This window comes from Vulpes lagopus, chromosome 8, assembly GCF_018345385.1.
Source record: "Vulpes lagopus strain Blue_001 chromosome 8, ASM1834538v1, whole genome shotgun sequence".
NCBI lineage: Eukaryota > Metazoa > Chordata > Mammalia > Carnivora > Canidae > Vulpes > Vulpes lagopus.
Genome location: NC_054831.1, coordinates 62,780,653 through 62,800,641, shown reverse-complemented (window position 1 = coordinate 62,800,641; position 19,989 = coordinate 62,780,653). Strand labels below are relative to the sequence as shown.

Here is a 19,989-nt window from a genome sequence, read left to right as displayed (position 1 = left end):
TTCACGACTGTGAGATCAAGAGTTACATGCCCTGGGCAGCCCAGGTGGCTCAGCAGTTTAGCGCCACCTTCAGCCCAGGGCATGATCCTGGAGACCAGGGATCAAGTCCCACATCAGGCTTCCTGCATGGAGCCTGCTTCTCCCTCTGCCTGTGTCTCTGCCTCTCTCTCTCTCTCTCTGTGACTATCATAAATAAATAAAAAATTAAAAAAAAAAAAAAAAAGAAAAATAAAATAGAAACCATAGATATGGTTTACTAAAAAAAAATTTCACTAACTGAATAAGCATAAATTTTAAGACAAAAATTTAAGACTGAAGAGACAGCAGCCCCAGTGGCTCAGCAGTTTGGCGCAGCCTTCAGCCCAGGGTGTGATCCTGGAGACCCAGGATCTAATCCCACATCGGGCTCCCTGCATGGACCCTGCTTCTCCCTCTGCCTGTGTCTCTGCCTCTCTCTCTCTCTCTCTCTCTCTCTCTCTCATGAATAAATAAATAAAATATTTTTTAAAAAAGACTGAAGAGATTATCCATATGGGAAAATAAAATAGAAAATATGAAAAGTTAAGACATGAAGAAAACAACAAGAATCCCAAGCATATACCTAAATAACAGATCCAGAAGAGAATCAAATGGGAAGGTGATACCTGAAGGAGCAGAAAATTTTCCAAGATAGAAGAAAACATGGAGTCTACAGAATGAAAAAGCAAGCCAATTCTGAAGAAGGATAAACAGTCAACAGATTTTCTATTTACCGCAATTAGATACCAAAAGGCAAACTAGAATAAAACCTTTACTTACAGGAAAACCATTATTACTCTAGAACTCAAACTACCATACAAGAGAGTGAACTAATAATATTCTTAGACATAAAAGAACATATAGCTTACTATTTACTAGACAGACGCTGGAAGGAAACCCTAAACTGTGCATTAATTACCAAAAAAAAAAAAAAAAAAAGGAAATGACCCATAAAGCAGCAAGAAAAACAAAAAACTAAGTTAAGTAAAACTTCAGTAATGTAACATCTAAATTACAAACACCTATTAAAAAAACACAGCTCGGGATCCCTGGGTGGCGCAGCGGTTTGGCGCCTGCCTTTGGCCCAGGGCGCGATCCTGGAGACCCGGGATCGAATCCCACGTCAGGCTCCCGGTGCATGGAGCCTGCTTCTCCCTCTGCCTGTGTCTCTGCCTCTCTCTCTCACTGTGTGCCTATCATAAATAAATAAAATAAAAAAATTAAAAAAAAAAAAAAAAAAAAAAAAAAACACAGCTTGGGGCACCTGGTTCAGTCAGTTGGGCATCTGCCTTCACCTTGAGTCATGATCCCCAGGGTCCTGGCATCAAGTCCCACATCAGGCTCCCCCCGCAGGGAGCCTGCTTCTCCCTCTGCCTATGTCTTAAATAAATTTTTAAAATCCTTAAAATGGGCAGCCCGGGTGGCTCAGCGGTTTAGCGCTGCCTTCAGTCCAGGGCCTGATCCTGGAGACCTGGGATCAAGTCCCGCATCTGGCTACCTGCATGGAGCCTGCTTCTCCCTCTGCCTGTGTCTTTTCCCCCCGGCCCCCCTCTGTCTCTCTAATGAATAAATAAAATCTTTAAAATAAAATAAAATCCTTAAAAAAGGGACGCCTGAGTGGCTCAGCAGTTGAGCGTCTGCCTTCAGCTCAGGGCATAATCATGGGTCCAGGGATCAAGTCCTGCAGTGGGCTCCAGGATTTTTTTTAAATCTAAAAAAATTAAATTTAAAAATTAAAATAAAATTTTAAACACACACAACTACTAATTTGGGAGATTAAAAGTAAGGTGGAACTTGGGACACCTGATGGCTCAGTTGGTCAAGCATCTGACTCCTGATTTCAGCTCAGGTCACGATCTCAGCGTTGTAAAATCGAGCCCCACATCGAGCTAGAGCTGGGCTCAGGGCCTAGCTAGGATTCTCTCGCTCACCCTCTCCCCCATCAATGAATGAATGAATGAATGAACGAATGAATGAGGGATTAAAATACAGACAACAATAACACAAATTTTACAAGGGAAAGAGAGGGAACACAAGGCATCCTGAGACCTTTGGCTATTACTTTTTGAGTATTGCTCAAAAAGCATTACTTTTTGACTCGTTGAAAATACAAAGTATGCACATTAAAATTTTAAGGAAGGGATCCCTGGGTGGCGCAGAGGTTTGGCGCCTGCCTTTGGCCCAGGGCGCGATCCTGGAGACCCGGGATCGAATCCCACATCAGGCTCCCGGTGCATGGAGCCTGCTTCTCCCTCCGCCTGTGTCTCTGCCTCTCTCTCTCTCTCTGTGACTATCATAAATAAATAAAAAATTTAAAAAAAAAAAAAATTTTAAGGAAATCACTAACAAGAAACCCACCCAACTTGGGTGGCTCAGCGGTTGAGTGTCTGCCTTTGGCTCAGGGCATGATCCAGTTCAGGGATTGAGTCCCACATCAGGATCCCTGTGAGAAGGGGATCCCTGGGTGGCGCAGCGGTTTAGCGCCTGCCTTTGGCCCAGGGCACGATCCTGGGGACCCGGGATCAAATCCCACATCGGGCTCCCTGCATGGAGCCTACTTCTCCCTCTGCCTATGTCTCTGCCTTTGTGTGTGTGTGTGTGTGTGTGTGACTATCATGAATAAATAAAATTAAAAAAAAAAAAGATCCCTGTGAGGAGCCTGCTTCTCCCTCTGCCTATGTCTCTGCCTCTGTGTCTCTCATGAATAAATAAATAAAATCTTAAAAAGAAAGAAAAGAAACAATATACTCTCCAAATAAACACAGTATTTTTTAAGTATTTTTTTTAAGTATAATCTCAAATGTACCACTACTATAAACGTAAACGAATTAAAACCTCCCTATTAATAGACTCTCAGACTATATTTTTTAAAAACACCAAGCTTCATGGGGCACGTGGGTGGCTCAGCTGGTTTTAAACATCTGACGCCTGGGATCCCTGAGTGGCTCAGCAGTTTAGCACCACCTTTGGCCCAGGGTGTGATACTGGAGACCCGGGATCAAGTCCCATATCAGGCTCCCTTCATGGACCTGCTTCTTCCTCTGCCTGTGTCTCAGCCTCTGTGTGTGTGTGTGTGTCTGTGTGTGTGTGTCTCACGAATAAATAAAATCTTTTAAAAAATAAAATAAATATCATGGATTTAAAAAAAGAAAAAAAAAACATCTGACACCTGATTTCAGCTCAGTCACGATCTCAGGATTGTGAGATCAACGCCCGCATCAGGTTCCACATTGGGCATGGAGCCTGCTTAAGATTCTCTCTCCCTCTCCCTTGCCCCTCCCCCACTATCTCTTTAAAAAAAATAATAACACCAAGCTTTACCATGTCTACAAATACGTTCATTGCAGAACTATCTGTGTTGTGAAAAATCAGAAACCTAAATGATGATGAACAAGGAAATTAAATTTAAAAACATAAAAATTTAAAAAGGATTTTAAATTGTGGTATATTCTGTAACAAAATATAAACTAGCTGATAAAAAGGATGATCTAAATCAGTATGTATTAATGCAGTATATCACAAGTTGCAGAACACATATACAATATGATACCATTCCTATAAAATAACACTAGATGACATTTATGGATACATAATGTAGTATAAATATTAAAATGTTGACAATGAGAATACATACACAGAAATATTGTTCAGCCATAAAAAAGAAGGAAATCTTACTGTTAGCAACAACACAGATGGACTTTGTGGGCATTATGTTAAGTGAAACAAAATCACATCTTTCTCCATGTACAATGGAGTTATGCTCCAATAAGCCCTTAAATTGAAAATATCCTAAGTTGGGACACCTGGGTGGCTTAGTGGTTAAGCATCTGCCTTTGGCTCAGGGCATAACCCTGGAGTCCCAGGATCGAGTCCCACATTGGGCTCCCTGCATGGAGCCTGCTTCTCTCTCTCTGCCTGTGTCTCTGCCTCTCTCTCTCTGTGTATCTCTCATGAATAAATAAAATCTTAAAAAAAAAAAAAAAAAAAAAGAATGGTTGTAAGTGCATCTATTTACCCTCTTGATCAAGTTGGCAGCTGAGTGGCAGCGTTGGCTAGCTGCTGCTTCCCAGCATCACAAGAGTATTGGACTATTATGTATCACTAGCCTGGGAAAAGATCAAAACACAAGATCTGGGATCCCTGGGTGGCTCAGTGGTTTAGCGCCTGCGTTTGGCCCAGGGCGTGAGCCTGGAGTCCCAGGATCGAGTCCCACATCAGGCTCCCTGCATGGAGGCTGCTTCTCCCTCTGCCTGTGTCTCTGCCTCTCTCTCTCTCTCTCTGTGTGTGACTCTCATGAATAAATAAAAATAAAATTTAAAAAAAAAAAACATCTGAAATACAATTTCTACTGAATACATACTGCTTTCACACCACTGTAAAGTCAAAAAATCCTAAATCAGGGATCCCTGGGTGGCGCAGCAGTTTGGCGCCTGCCTTTGGCCCAGGGCACGATCCTGGAGACCCGGGATCGAATCCCACGTCGGGCTCCTGGTGCATGGAGCCTGCTTCTCCCTCTGCCTATGTCTCTGCCTCTCTCTCTCTCTCTCTCTCTCTCTCTGTGACTATCATAAATAAATACAAATTTTAAAAAAATCCTAAATCAAAGACTGTCTGTATTATACCTCACTTATATATATGGAATCTAGAAAAACCAATCTCATAAAAACAGAGAACAGTGGTGGTTGCCAGAAGCACTGGATGATTCATGGAAACGGGGTGAGATGGTCAATCAAGTGGTAAAATCTTCCAGTTATACAGTAAGTTCTAGGAACAGAACATACAGTATGGTAACTATAGTCAACAAAACTGTATTGTGTAAATCAAAGTTGCTAAATCCTTTTAAGTTTTGTGTGTATGTGTGTGTGTGTTCAAGTAAGCTTATACCCAAATGAAATGGCACTTGCACTCACAACCCTGAAATGACAAGTCCTATGCTCTACCAACTGGGCCAGCCAAGAATAAATCTTCAAGGTTCTGAAAAGAAAAGAAAATTGGGGATCCCTGGGTGGCTCAGCAGTTTGGCGCCTGCCTTTGGCCCAGGGAGCGATCCTGGAGACCGGGGATCGAGTCCTGCGTCGGGCTCCCGGTGCATGGAGCCTGCTTCTCCCTCTGCCTGTGTCTCTGCCTCTCTCTCTCTCTCTGTATGACTATCATAAATAAACAAAAAAATTAAAAAAAAAAAAAAAAAAACGAATCCCATGTCGGGCTCCTGGTGCATGGAGCCTGCTTCTCCCTTTGCCTGTGTCTCTGCCTCTCTCTCTCTCCGTGTGACTATCATAAATAAATAAAAATTTAAAAAAAAAAGAAAGAAAAAAGAAAATTGCAAGGGCCCCTGGGTGGCTCAGGTGGTTGTCAACTTCCTTTGGCTCAGGTCATGATCCTGGGGTCCTGGGATCAAGCCCTATGTTGGGCTCAGAGGGAACCCTGCTTTTCCCTCTGCCTCTGCCCCTCCTCCCCACCCCACCCCACCCCTTTCCTTCTCTAATAAATAAAATCTTAACAAAAAAAAAAAAAGGAAATTTGCAAGTATGTGAGGTGATAGATGTTAACTTAAACTCACTGTGGTAAAAAAAAATAAAAAATAAACTCACTGTGGTAATCATTTTGAAAGATATATGTATATATCTCTCAAATCATTACATTGTATACCTTAAATCAATACAATGTTATAGGGCAATTATATCCCAAATAAACTGCAAAAAACAAAAGGGGGGGTGAGGGGGAGAGAGATGGTCCCAACAGACACTAAAAGGATAATGGATGATTCAGACTAGGGAGAGTATAAAAAGTATTTCAACTTAATTTTTTATTATTTTAAGGAAGGCAAGATTTGAAGTAAATATGAAGAATCCACCTTAGTTCATTCTGGGTGGAGAATATGTTCTATATTCATAACTATAGTATATTAATGTATCTTTACTTCATAAAATTAAACGTAAATACATAATTATTATAATTAAGTTTATAGTCTAGATGGTTTTATAGATTTACAATGACTTTTTTGCCTTACATCTTCATTAAGCAAAAATTAAAAAATAAAATGTACGGGACGCCTGGGTAGCTCAATGGTTGAGCATCTGCCTTTGACTCAGGGCGTGATCCCAGGGTCCTGGGATAGAGTCCCACACTGGACTCCCTGGATGGAGCCTGCTTCTCCCTCTGCCTGCGTCTCTGCCTCTCTCTCTCTCTCTCTCTCATGAATAATAAAATCTTTAGGAAAAAAAAAAAAATGCCACCCTAGGTCAATCCCTAAAAATCTTGATTTACATTACATCCAGCAGTTCTTTCCTGACAATGTTAAGAAGCCAGGAAGAATTAAAATTTTAAAAGGCAGAACAGTAGGAAAAAGTTACATCTCACTTCCTGTAGAAAATAGTCTTCAGGGATCCCTGGGTGGCGCAGCAGTTTGGCGCCTGCCTTTGGCCCAGGGCGTGATCCTGGAGACCCAGGATCGAATCCCATGTCGGGCTCCCAGTACATGGAGCCTGCTTCTCCCTCTGCCTGTGTCTCTGCCTCTCTCTCTCTCTCTCTCTGTGTGTGACTATCATAAATAAATAAAAAATTAAAAAAAAAAAAAAAAGAAAATAGTCTTCATTTAGAGCTAGAATAGCAATACCTAAATAACGCGAATTCTTAATGGGCTTTTGGCCATTTTATTTTTTTGCACAATCCACTCTCATCATGTTTCCAAAGTAGAATATTTAAAATCAAACATATCCTCTATCCCATTAAAATCATATAAATAGATAATATTTCTAATAAGTCTCTTCAGCCTGTGGTTAAGAACAGATGTCCATTAAAAACAAAATAGTCATCAATGTTTTAACCTCTAACCGCCAGACAGTAGTTACTAAACAGTGTTAATTCTAATCAAAATTCGTCACCAAAGGGATCCCTGGGTGGCACAGCGGTTTGGCGCCTGCCTTTGGCCCAGGGCGCGATCCTGGAGACCCCGGATCGAATCCCACGTCGGGCTCCCAGTGCATGGAGCCTGCTTCTCCCTCTGCCTATGTCTCTGCCTCTCTCTCTCTTTCTCTCTGTGTGACTATCATAAATAAAAATAAATAAATAAATAAAAGGCTTAGCCTTCAGCTAAAAAAAAAAAAAAAAATTCGTCACCAAAAATACATGTTCACTTGAGATAAAGCAATTCAAGTGCTTTTTCTGAAGAATCAATGCCTACCTACAGAGAGTTTCCCTCAAAAACCAACAAAACTCTCCCTCAGTCTTTACCTTATACTTTCCCCTTTCCTTCCTTTTTGAACATTCAGTCTAACCCTACAACCTCTGCTCTCCTCAGTGCCCTATAAGGAGAGTTCTGCCCAAACCAGGCAACCACAGCTTTGGTCTCAGAGACTCTTCTTTCTCAGTCCTCCAGAATCCTTACAGCAATGTCACTACCAATTGCCTCCTGAAAAACCAACCGTCTGTTCCTTTCCTGATACTTCGTTATCCATCCTTGGTAACTTGTTCTCTTACTCTCCCCAAAAGTGGATACTCACCACGGCCAGCGGTCTTCATTTTTTAACCCTCTAACCAAAAAAAAAAAAAGTCATTTGGTTCCCAGTCTTCCTTCTACACAGCTCCAATTCTAACTTGACTCCATTACTTAATCCTTAATTTTCAATGAAAAATCCTAGCAGCATCAAAACCAACATGCCCAAAACAGAACTTTCCTTATTTTTCAAATTTGCTGTTCTTTCTCGATTACTATTACTCTGTGACTATTAACAGTATCACCATTCCAGTAATTAACCTTGAACTATGAACTGTCTCTGATTATTCCCTTTCTTTTATCCAATATCCATTTCTGTCATTTTATGCTTCAAAATGCCCTCCTTTTCTACTCCCTGCTTTCTACTCTCACACTTTTTTTTTTTTAAAGATTTTATTTATTTATTCATGATAGTCACAGAGAGAGGGAGAGAGAGAGAGAGAGAGAGGCAGAGACACAGGCAGAGGGAGAAGCAGGCTCCATGCAGGGAGCTCGACGTGGGATTCGATCCCGGATCTCCAGGATCGCGCCCTGGGCCAAAGGCAGGCGCTAAACCGCTGTGCCACCCAGGGATCCCTACTCTCACACTTTTAATGTAGTATCATCTCTTTCAGTTTCTAACCTCCCTTCCCAAATACATTGCATATTCTACCAAACCACTTGTCTGAAATTACAACTTTATTATTTCGGTTTTTACTCTTCATTATCTGCCAAGGTTCTATCAGCTCACATATCCCTTGTCTGAGAAGTGAGCTATCCCAAACCCAGAGACCCTTCCCTGTGTCTAAGCAACCCTAGGGTCTAGCCATGGTCCAGAACTAGGCACCTTATCCAAGCCAACTCAGTTTTTTTTTTTTTTTTTACCCAAAGGCACATTATTACTAAGCCTGAGATTTAGTCTCCTGAGACAGAAAATAGAAAATATTAAGAGCTGAAGTATGGCCGCTTTTCACCACAGGAGGCAATACAGAATATGATGCTTGAGAGCTTTCCAACTGGATCTCCCTTTCTCTTAAAACTATGAGGTCTTTATCCATAAAATGAGCAACAAAATAACTCAAAGGTTTGATAAGATGATTAACCCAGATACTTGTTATACAACATTTAACATAGAATCTGACAATAAACAGCCAGTAGCAGTGAAAACCTGCAGAAAGGAAAAGAATAAAACAGACACATAGATAAAAAGCAGAAAAAGATTAAGACTAATTCAATTCAGGATGCCTGGGTGGCTCAGTAGTTGAGCACCTTTGGCTTGGGTCGTAGGATCGAGTCTTGGATCGGGTTCCCCACAGGGAGCCTGCTTCTCTCTCTGCCTATGTCTCTGCCTGTGTCTCTCATGAACAAATACATCTTTTGTAAAAGACGAATTTAATTCTTGAGATGCCTGGTTGACAGTCTACTGAACACCTGACTTCTAATCTCAGAGTCATGAGTTCATTACTTTAAAAACAAAGTAATAATTACTGAAAGGGAAGGCTTTACTTCTAAAAAAGACTAATTTGGGGCACCTGGGTGACTCAAGTAGGTTAAGCATTCGATTCTTGCTTTCAGCTCAATTTATGATCTAATGGGCTATGGGATACAGCCCTTTATCTGGTTCCTTGCTAAGTGGGGAGTCTACTTGGAAGATTCTCTCCCCTGGCCCTCCTCCAGCTCATCTCTGCCTCTAAAATAAATAGATAAATCTTTGGTTTTTTTTGTTTTTTTTTTTTTTTATTTATGATAGTCAGAGAGAGAGAGAGAGGGAGAGAGAGAGAGGCAGAGACACAGGCAGAGGGAGAAGCAGGCTCCATGCACCGGGAGCCTGATGTGGGATTCGATCCCGGGTCTCCAGGATCGTGCCCTGGGCCAAAGGCAGGCGCCAAACCGCTGCGCCACCCAGGGATCCCTAAATAGATAAATCTTAAAAAAAAAAAAAAAATTTAATTCAATTCCCTTTTGCTTTTTTAAAGATTTTACTTATTTATTCATGACAGAGAGACTCACATACACACAGGCAGAGGGAGAAGCAGGCTCCGTGCAGGGCGCCGGACTCGGGACTCGATCCCAGGTCTCCAGGATCACACCCCGGGCTGAAGGCGGCGCTAAACCTCTGGGCCCCGGGGGGCTTCCCAATTCCCTTTCTAAGTTATGGATACATTTCCATGTTAGGCTTCTTGGCTCCCATATCCTTATATTAAAATGCCCCTGGGGGGACACCTGGGTGACTCAGCAGTTTAATGTCTGCCTTCAGCTCAAAGTGTAATCCTGGAGTCCTGGGATCGAGTTCCATATCAGGCTCCCTGCAGGGAGCCTGCTTCTTCTATGCCTCTCCCTCTCTGTGTCCCTCATGAATAAATAGGCAAATAAAACCTTTAAAATAAAAATTCCCTTGGGCAGCCCGGGTGGCTCAGCAGTTTAGCGCCTACCTTCAGCCCAGGGTATGATCCTGGAGACCCGGGATCCAGTCCCACAGTGGGCTTCCTGCATGGAGCCTGCTTCTCCCTCTGCCTGTGTCTCTGTCTCTCTCTCTCTAACTCTCATGAATAAATAAATAAAATCTTTTAAAAAATAAAAATAAATAAAAATCCCCTTGGGGTGCCTGACTGCCTCAGTCAGTAGAACATGAGACTCTGGATCTCAGGGTTGTGGTTCAAGCCTCTTGTTGGGTATAGAGATTACTTAAAAATAAAATTGTTTTTAAAGACTTATTTATTTGAGAGTCCACACACATACACAGGAGCACAAGCAAGCAAGAGACAGAGAGGGAGAATTTTTCTTTTTAAAGATTTCACTGGTGGGGGGAGGGTGCTTCAGTGGCTCAGCGGTTGAGCCTCTACTTCAGTTCAGGGCCAGGGCGTGATCCCACAGGCTCAAGTCCCACACTGGAGTCCCTGCATAGAGCCTACTTCTCCCTCTGCCTCTGTCTCTGCCTCTCTGTGTGTCTCTCATGAATAAATAAATTAAATCTTTAAAAAAAAAAATGAAAAGATTTTATTGGGGCACATGTGTGGCTCAATGGTTGATCATCTGCCTTTGGCTCAGGTCATGATCCCAGGTCCTGAGATCAAGTCCCACATCAGGCTCCCCACGGGGAGCCTGCTTCTGCCTCTCTCTCTCATGAATGAATAAATAAAATCTTTTTTAAAAAATAAAATAAGGGGATCCCTGGGTGGCTCAGCAGTTTAGCGCCACCTTCGGCCCAGGGCATGATCCTGGAGACCCGGGATCAAGTCCCACATCGGGCTCCCTGCATGGAGCCTGCTTCTCCCTCTGCCTGTGTCTCTGCCTCTCTCTCCCTCTCTGTGTCTCTCATGAATAAATAAAATATTTTTAAAAATAAATATAAAAAATAAAAATAAAATAAAGATTTTATTTATTTATTTGAGAGAAAGAGAGCCTGAGCAGCCGAGGAGCAGGAGGCGGAGCAGACTCCCCACTGAGCAGAGAGCCCAAAGCAGGGCTAGATCCCAAGATCTGGGACTGTGACCTGAGCAGAAGGCAGAGACGCTCAACCAACTGAGCCACCTAAGAGCCCTGAGAGAGAATCTTGAACAGACTCCACGCTTCATGAATGCAGAACCCAATGCTGAACATATAACCCACTGTGGAACTCCATCCCAGAAACCTAAGAACACAATCTGAGACAAAACCAAGGGTCACTTGCTTAACTAAATGGACCAGGCACCCCTTAAAAATAAAATCTTAAAAAAAATTAAAAATATAACCTGCCCTTTCTCTCTCTGCTTATTTAAGCTTATAATCACTTTTTGTTTCTTACAAGGGATCTTATCTAACTGTACACTATAGGAAATTAAAGGATGTTGTGTCTTTTCTTTAAATCTTCGAATGTGGGGGATCCCTGGATGGCTCAGTGGTTTAGCGCCTGCCATCGGCCCAGGGCGTGATCCTGGAGACCCGGGATCAAGTCCCACATCAGGTTCCCTGCATGGAGCCTGCTTCTCCCTCTGCCTGTGTCTCTGCCTCTCTCTCTCTCTCTCATGAATAAATAAATAAAACCTTTAAAAAAATAAAATAAAACTTTGAATGTGGGATGCCTGGGTGGCTCAGCAGTTGAGCCTTGGCTCAGGGCGTGATCCTAGAGTCCTGGGATCAAGTCTCACATTGGGTTCACTGCATGGAGCCTGCTTCTCCCTCTGCCTGGGTCTTGATCTCTCTCTGTCTCTCATGAATAATAAATAAATAAATAAATAAATAAATAAATAGATAGATAGATAGATAAATAAATAAATAAATAAATAAATAAAATAAAATAAAATAAAATAAAATAAAATAAAATAAAATAAAATAAAATAAAATAAAATAAAATAAATCCTCAAATGCCTGGGTCTTGATCTCTCTCTGTCTCTCATGAAAAATAAATAAATAAATAAATAAATAAATAAATAAAACCTCAAATGTCCCCCACATCCCACTAAATAAAGCTAAAATAAAATGTGTTCTTCAATATACCTTGTAAGGTAACCACCTCAATTCACCTTGGTATCTTAACCATACCCTCAGAAAGAATAAACGAATTAAAAACAGGCAACAAGGGACGCCTAGGTGGCTCAGCAGTTGAGCATCTCCCTTCGGCCCAGGGTGTGATCAAGTCCCACATCGGGCTCCCTGCATGGAGCCTGCTTCTCCCTCTGCCTGTGTCTCTGCCCCTCTATGTGTCTTCTAATAAATAAATAAATAAGATCTTTAAAAAAAAAAAAACAGGCAACAAGTGGCATTTAAGGCAAATAATACGGGCATTCTACCACTCCCCATTCTCACCGCTTTATCTCCCCACTTGATACCTATCTTCCTATTTTCTAATCTATGACTTTGAGTCTACTATGACACTCCCGGGAGCTTCATCTTACAATCAGTATTTACTAATGAATAACAGCATAACTTCCTTAGCTTGGTTAGCTCCCATCAACTCCCAAACCATAACATGCTACAAAAAGGAAAAAACCAAAAGGAGACCTATGCATACATCAAATCCCAGAATTTATATTATGGATTTTGTCCTCTCCTTGCTATTTCCCATTATTGCAAAGCTAATATAGCTATAATTCTGCCACAGTGCATTCTCACACACAAACGAAACATATGAACAGAACACTGCTCTGAATTTCACAAACCTAGATAGGCTACTCACTCATTACTTCTGATCAAAAATTGCCTAGGCAAAAATAAAAAGCTTCCATGCTACATATGTAGGTAGATAAGTCAAAATGTTTTTTTTTTTTTTTGATAAGTCAAAATGTTTAAATGTTTTCTACCTTCTGTCAAATTCTCTAGTCAACACAAAAAAGAAGGAACTATCACATTGCAAATGGTATTATTTCTATATGATTAATGAAGATTAAATCTATTTCTTCCTGATATTTCCAGAAGTTCAATTGAAAAAAATGCTTTGGGCCATAAAGAATAAACATACCTCCTTTATGATTACAAGTTTACAAAAATGTTCAGAAAGAAGGTAGCCAGCTAAGTAAAAAAAAGATTTGTATATTGCTTTGCCAAAGCAACTGAATGTCTAAAAATACTGAGTTCAACGTTAAACTATACACGTGCAGATGCAGTAAAAAAAAAAAAAAAGTAGGAGGGGTTAAATTAAACTCGTCTTTTTTTTATTCATTAATAAAATCTAGCAGATTTATCACCTTAACTTTCTTGTGTTCTACTATCATTACATTCTATAATTACCAATTTAACCCTTTAAAACAGTAGGCAAAGCTAAAGCCCAAATACAACTTTGTTTTATCCATTCAAAATATCCCTCAATGTATACTTATGTGGTTCGATTTGTTTTTCACAGTTTATAAAATTGATTTAAAACTATTAAGTCAATATTTGGCCCAAATTAAATATTTGAACAAAGGCTGAAAAGCATTCAAACTGTAACGTAAGTGTGTAGCATTCTAAGCTACTTGTTGAAGTATTTTAATGTTTTTGATAAACAGTTCTTACCACTCTGGCTGCTCTCTCCTGAGATTCACATTTCCTGCAAAACCATGGTCCAGTGGGTACTTGAACAATGCCATAGCAAGCTATTGAGAAATAAAAGATATTAAAATATGTTAAAATTTTTTAAATTATGGAAAATCAAATACCCTTTCAAAACCCTTTTTTTATCTTTAAAGATTTTACTTATTCATGAAAGACAGAGAGACACAGAGAGAGTGAGAGAGAGGCAGAGACAGAGGCAGAGGAAGAAGCAGGCTCCATGCAGGAAGCCCAATGTGGAACTCCATCCCAAGACCCCAGGATCACACCCTGAGCCAAAGGCAGACGCTCAACCGCTGAGCCACCCAGGCATCCCTCAAAGCCCTCTTAAAATACCTCTCAGACCATTCACATAAAACAAAAATGAAAACATTTTGTATTTTTATTTAGCACATAAATTACCACCTAATAAAAATTGGATGAGATTTTAGAAAACCATTAAGACCAGCCTTTTGTTATTTCAAATAAGTATAAGCAATACAAATTGTACATATTATTTTATGATAATATTGAGAATTTAACATATTTTACAAATAACTCAGAAATTCATTCTATAGCCTACAAACAGTAAGCATTTTAGATAATCTAACAAAACTATTTCCAAATCACCTGTCAAAATGAGCAACAAATACTGAAGAAAATGAAATATATTGTTAAACGTGACGTTTCCATTTGTATAAATTGTCCAGTATAGGCAAATCAGTAGACAGAAAGTACCCTAGTAGTTACCTAGGGTTGAGAGAGTTGGGGAGAAATGGAGAGTAACTGTTAATGGGTCCAAGTTTTTTTTTGTTAGGCTGATGAAAACTGGGGCATCCGGGTGGCTCAGTCATTAAAGAGTCTGACTCTTGGGATGCCTGGATGGCTCAGTGGTTGAGCACCTGCCTTTAGCCCAGGGCAGGATCCTGGAGTCCTGGGATGGAGTCCCACATCGGGCTCCCTGCATGGAGTCTGCTTCTCCCTCTGCCTCTGTCTCTGCCTCTCTGTGTGTCTCTCATGACTAAATAAATAAAATATTAAAAAAAAAAAAAAAAAAAAGAGTCTGACTCTTGATTCCTGCTCAGGTCATGATGTCAGGAGTTGTGAGATTGAGTCCTGCTACCAGCTCAGTGCTAGGAATGGAGTATGCTTAAAATTCTTTTTCCCCGGGATCCCTGGATGGCTTAGTGGTTTGGCGCCTGCCTTTGGCCCAGGGCGTGATCCTGGGGTCCCAGGATCAAGTCCCATGTCGGGCTCCCTGCGTGGGGCCCGCTTCTCCCTCTGCCTGTGTCTCTGCCTCTCTCTCTCCCTCTCTCTCTCTGTCTCTCATGAATAAGTAAATAAAATCTTTAAAAAAAAATTATTTCTCCCCCTCTGACCCTCCTCCTCTTCCTCTCCTTTCTTCCTCTCCTCCCCTTTCCTTTTTGTTTTAGGAAAAAAAAGTTCTAGAATTGTGTGATAATAGATGCAAAACTCTGTGAATGTACTAAAACCAGGGAGTTGTACAAGGTGCCCCTCACTCTAGTTTTAAAAAAAAAAAAGGTTTTGGGACGCTTGGGTGGGTCAGTGGTTTGAACATCTGCCTTTGGCCCAGGATGAAGTCCCATGTTGGGCTCCCTGCATGGAGCCTGCTTCTCCCTCTGCCTGTGTCTCTGCCTCTCTCTGTGTCTCTCATAAATAAATGAATAAACTCTTTAAAAAAAAAATTTTTTTTATTTTAGGGCAGCCCCGGTGGCTCAGCGGTTTACTACCACCTTCAGCCCAGGGCCTGATGTTGGAGACCCAGGATTGGGTCCCACGTCGGGCTCCCTGCATGGAGCCTGCTTCTCCCTCTGCCTCTCTCCCTTTCATGAATAAATAAATAAAATCATAAATAAAATAAAAGATTAAAAAAATGTAGTGGGACGCCTAGGTGGCTCATCAGCTGAGCATCTGTCTTTGGCTCAGGATATGATCCTGGCATCCGAGATCTAGTCCCACATCTGGCTCCTTGTGGAGAGCCTGCTTCTCCCTCTTCCTGTGTCTCTGCCTGTGTCTCTAATAAAATCTTTTTTACAATTTAAAATAGGGCAGCCCCAGTGGTGCAATGGTTTAGCGCTGCCTGCAGCCCAGGGTGTGATCCTGGAGATCCGAGATCGAGTCCCGCGTTGGGCTTCCTGCATGGAGCCTGCTTCTCCCTCTGCCTGTGTCTCTGCCTCTCTCTCACTCTCTCTGAATAAATAAATAATCTTAAAAAAAATAAAAAATAAAAAAATTTAAAATAAAAAAATTTTAGATATTCAATTAACTCAAAGTTGACATTTTCCCAAAAACCTAGAACACTAATAACCAACTGACATTTTCCCATGAGCTTGCTCAGAGGAAGCTTGAAAAGTCTTAAGTTAAAAAAAAACAAAAAGGGATCCCTGGGTGGCGCAGTGGTTTGGCGCCTGCCTTTGGCCCAGGGCGCGATCCTGGAGACCCGGGATCGAATCCCACATCAGGCTCCCGGTGCATGGAGCCTGCTTCTCCCTCTGCCTATGTCTCTGCCTCTCTCTCTCTCTCTGTGACTATCATAAACAAATAAAAATTAAAAAAAAAAAAAAAAAAACAAAACAAAAAGAAGAAGAAAAAGGGGGATCCCTGGGTGGCGCAGCGGTTTCGCGCCTGCCTTTGGCCCAGGGCGCGATCCTGGAGACCCTGGATCGAATCCCACGTCGGGATCCCGGTGCATGGAGCCTGCTTCTCCCTCTGCCTGTGTCTCTGCCTCTCTCTCTCTCTCTCTCTCTCTCTCTCTCTGTGACTATCATAAAAAAGAAAAGTCTTAAGTAGGGCAGCCCTGGTGGCTCAGTGGTTTAGCGCCGCCTTCCGCCCAGGGCATGATCCTGGAGACCTGGGATTGAGTCCCACATCGGGCTCCCTGCATGGAGCCTGCTTCTCCCTCTGTGTCTCTGCCTCTCTCTCTCTCTCTCTCTGTGCCTCTCATGAATAAATAAATAAAATCTTAAAAAAAAAAAAAAAAGAAAGAAAAGAAAAGTCTTAACTATTGGAAAGCACTAAAGGGTTATAAAATCAGCACAAGGCAGCCCCAGTGGCACAGCGGTTTAGCGCCGCCTGCAGCCCGGGGTGTGATTCTGGAGACCCGGACCCGGGATCGAGTCCCATGTTGGGCTCCCTGCACGGAGCCTGCTTCTCCCTCTGCCTGTGTCTCTGCCCCTCTCTCTCTCTCTCTCCCTCTGAATAAATAAAAAATCTTAAAAAAAAAGTCACGAATTTTTAAAACTGCCAAAGCTAAGCTTAAAATCCCTTTTAAAATTTGTAAAAGGGGTGCCTGGGTGGCTCAATGGTTGAGCATCTGCCTTTGGCTCAGGTTGTGATCCCAGGGTCCTGGGATGGAGTCCCGCATCAGGCTCCCCATGTGGAGCCTGCTGCTCGCTCCGCCTATGTCTGTGTCCCTCATGAATAAATAAATATCTTAAAAAATAATAAAATAAAATTTGTAAATATATCAGTGTAAAAAAGTCCTATCAGTCAAGAAACACTGCATCAATGTTCAAAAACTTTTATTTTAATGTAATCGAGAAGTACTACTTCTAGACAAAAAAAAAAAAAAAAAACTGTTTAAATGAATGTTTTCTATACTGGGAAATGACATTAATCAAACTTGATAATTTAGCATCCAATTCGTTAAGAAATACCTTCACAAATGCCAATGAACACTGTGTTGGAAAAGCTTTGTATCAGCTCTAAAAGCCTTAAAATCAGTATCAACATACATACAGTGCTCTCACTCCTTAAAAAAGGGAAGGTATCCAACTTTTTTGACGAAGATGTTCATCAAAACACAAATGGGGATAACTGCACTGTGGTGATGTACCCACTATCACCTAAGCCTCCCTTACCCATTCTGAGATTTCATTTTATAAAGAATAAACTTTCGCCCCTTATGTTCAGTTTTTCTCATTCGATAATATCTTTCCCAATACACTACTAAATCTCTGCATCACTCAATGCCAAATTCAGAAATGGTAAGCAGGGTGGGTTAATGACTAAAAGGGAAAGCAGAAGAGCCACCCCAGAACTATCTAAGTTGTTTCCTTACCACCTGACATAGAAAAAGAAACTTCAATGGCCAGAAAACTCTTACTGGTGTCCTCCGGCTTTTCTGTAGTATCCCGAAAGCTCACCGAATGGGTACACCCAGAAATAAGCTAAAGTGCTCCCCCAAGTCCCTGGCCGCTCCACCACCTCCTCTTCTCTTCAGTCACTTGGGCTGAGGAAGTCGCCAGACGCAGCCTCCACAGCCTCATCCAGCAGCCCAGGGCAGCTCAGCCAAGCCACTCCTGCAGCAGCAACCTCGCGGCGACCGAAGGCCACCACTGTCTTCTCCGCAGCAAACTCCCAATCCGCAGCAGCAGGGTCTCCGCCAGAAAGCTTGGGGTGCAGCAGCGGCGCTTCCCCTCCCTAACCTAAAGCGCCCCGGCAACCCCCTCCGCCCCCCCCCCCCCCCCGCCCCGACGACCCGCCCCGGCGCCGTGAGCGGCATTCCCGAGCCAGACTCGATGCCACAGGAAGTCTCCAGACACACTGCGGCAGACGGGAGCAGCCAGGGAAGGGGGAGGGGCCTCCACGATCCCAAGCCCGGACCCACGGCCACCGTGACAGCACCGAGGGGCGCACCCCACGCCTCCGCCGCCCCAGCAGCGCAGGCCGCCACCCCGCACCCCCCACCCCACCCCCACCCCCGGCCTCCACCGCCTCGGAAAGTCTCCAGCCCCAAGGCTCCCGGGCGCAGGCGGCGGCCAAATGACACTTGAGAGAGTGAGCGCAGAATCACATGACAGTCCAGGCCACACGCACTTTCTCCCACATGCACAGCGCACACCCCCTCCGCCCCGCCGCGGACCCTCCGAGTCAATCCCCGGCCGCAGAGCGGGGCGGGGGCGGGGGCGGGGCGGGGGGAGGGGCGGAAGGGGAACTGGCAGTTGCTGCCAAGGTGGGGGAAGCGGTGACGGTTGGGAGCAGGCCGGGTTCGGCCCGGCGGGCGGTTGGGTGTTTACCTTGATGCACCGCGACGCTGCAGCCGTGCCCGTCGCAATAAACCAGCGGGTTCTCGGCCCAGCCTCTCTCGTCTGAGCAAACGCAACAGCCTCCAATCATCTCCTTCATACTATGGGAGACCTCGTCCTCCAGTGACACGGGCCGGTCGCTAGAGACCATCTAAGAGGGAGTTGGGGGGACCATTAAAAAACACATGCAAGCCAATTAGTGCTTCCCCCCCGCACGGCCACCCCACCCCCGCTCCCTTCCCTGCGCCCCCGGCCCCCGCCCGCCGCTCGGCCGCTCGCTCACTCGGGCTTTGCCGCTCAGTCACTCACGTTCCGCACAGGAGTCAGGAGCCATGTCCTTGCTGACTCCCCCCACCTCCCCTCCACCGCCTCCTCCGCCTCCTCGTCTTCTTCCCTCCCCACCTCCACCCGGCCGCTAACGCTGGAGCCCGGAGAGGGCACACATAATCAAGTAGGCCTCCGCACAGGCGCACTGGGGGGGCTCCCGCTGGGCCAGGGGCAGCCAGGGAGGGGAAGGGGGCTGCGCTTCCTCCTCCGAGCGTCACTCGGCGTGCGCGCCCGCCCCGCAGCCGGCGTGAGGGAGAAGGCCCGGGAGAGGCCCGGCCTGCGTGCGCGCCGCCGCGTCCGGCCCGCAGCCCCGGCCTACCTCCCGGCCCCTTCCCCTCCCCCGCGCCGCTCGCAGCCGCCGAGGTGTGCCAGGCGGTGGGGGCAGGCGGCGCCGGCGGCGCGCCGAGGCCGGAACGAGCCGGCGAGGGGTGGCGGGGGCGCGCACGCGGGGGCGGGGGCGGGGACGTAGGGCCGCCTTCTGCAGCGCCGGCCGCGCGGGCCGAGCGTGCGCGGCTCGGAGGGGCCTGGGAGGGAGGAGGGCGCCGGAGGCCCGGAGGGAGGGGTTTTTTCTGTGAGTGGCCGAAGGGGGCTGACTCCTCCCGAGCGTCTCCCTGCGTTGGGAACCTACCTGCGGGCTCTTCCCTGGCCCGAGGGTAGCAGGGCTAGGGCCGGTCTGCCGGCCTCCGGGAAGGGTGCAGTGAAGCATGGCTTCCTGCAGTTGGCCGCGCTCACTTCACAGTGCTGCCGCAGCTTCTCCACCCATTACGTTCACATATCCTGGACTCTACCCAAAGTTCACGCAGTGGAAGTTGCCACCAGAATCCGCAGCCCATTTACACACCACACTGGCCCCAGTGACAAATGAAAGTGCATCACCGACTGAAGGTCAAAAGCCTGGGTTAGGGTAACACTCCAAGAGGGAACACCAACCACCAACCACCACCGATACCTTCAGGTTGCTGTGTGGGAGTGCAAATGGCTGTTAATCAAGAATTAGCAGTATAACGTGATGATCTGGAAAATGCAGGAATGTGATGCCAAAGGATGAAGGAACCCAAGTTCCAGTCAGTCACCAAATGAGAAAACCCTGAGACAGGGAAGTCCAGGTTTGACTGAGGGAGTGCTCTGATTTGGCTT

General features: G+C 44.5%; 1 protein-coding gene across 11 annotated transcripts in view; it reads right to left on the bottom strand.

Moving 5' to 3' along the window:
• The window catches only part of MLLT10 (MLLT10 histone lysine methyltransferase DOT1L cofactor), a 259,317-nt gene extending 239,552 nt beyond the window's left edge, over positions 1-19,765 (bottom strand). For 2 of the 11 annotated variants that reach the window (XM_041765075.1, XM_041765081.1), the window contains exons 1-3: positions 19,481-19,765; positions 18,517-18,676; positions 13,463-13,542 (exon numbers count right to left, since the gene is read on the bottom strand). In XM_041765075.1, the coding sequence (XP_041621009.1) occupies positions 13,463-13,542; positions 18,517-18,676; positions 19,481-19,558 (318 nt within the window). In that variant the 5' untranslated portion in view covers positions 19,559-19,765. The other 9 variants (XM_041765074.1, XM_041765080.1, XM_041765084.1 and 6 more) reach the window with 7 other exon arrangements.
• Between the last annotated feature and the right edge of the window lie 224 nt (positions 19,766-19,989).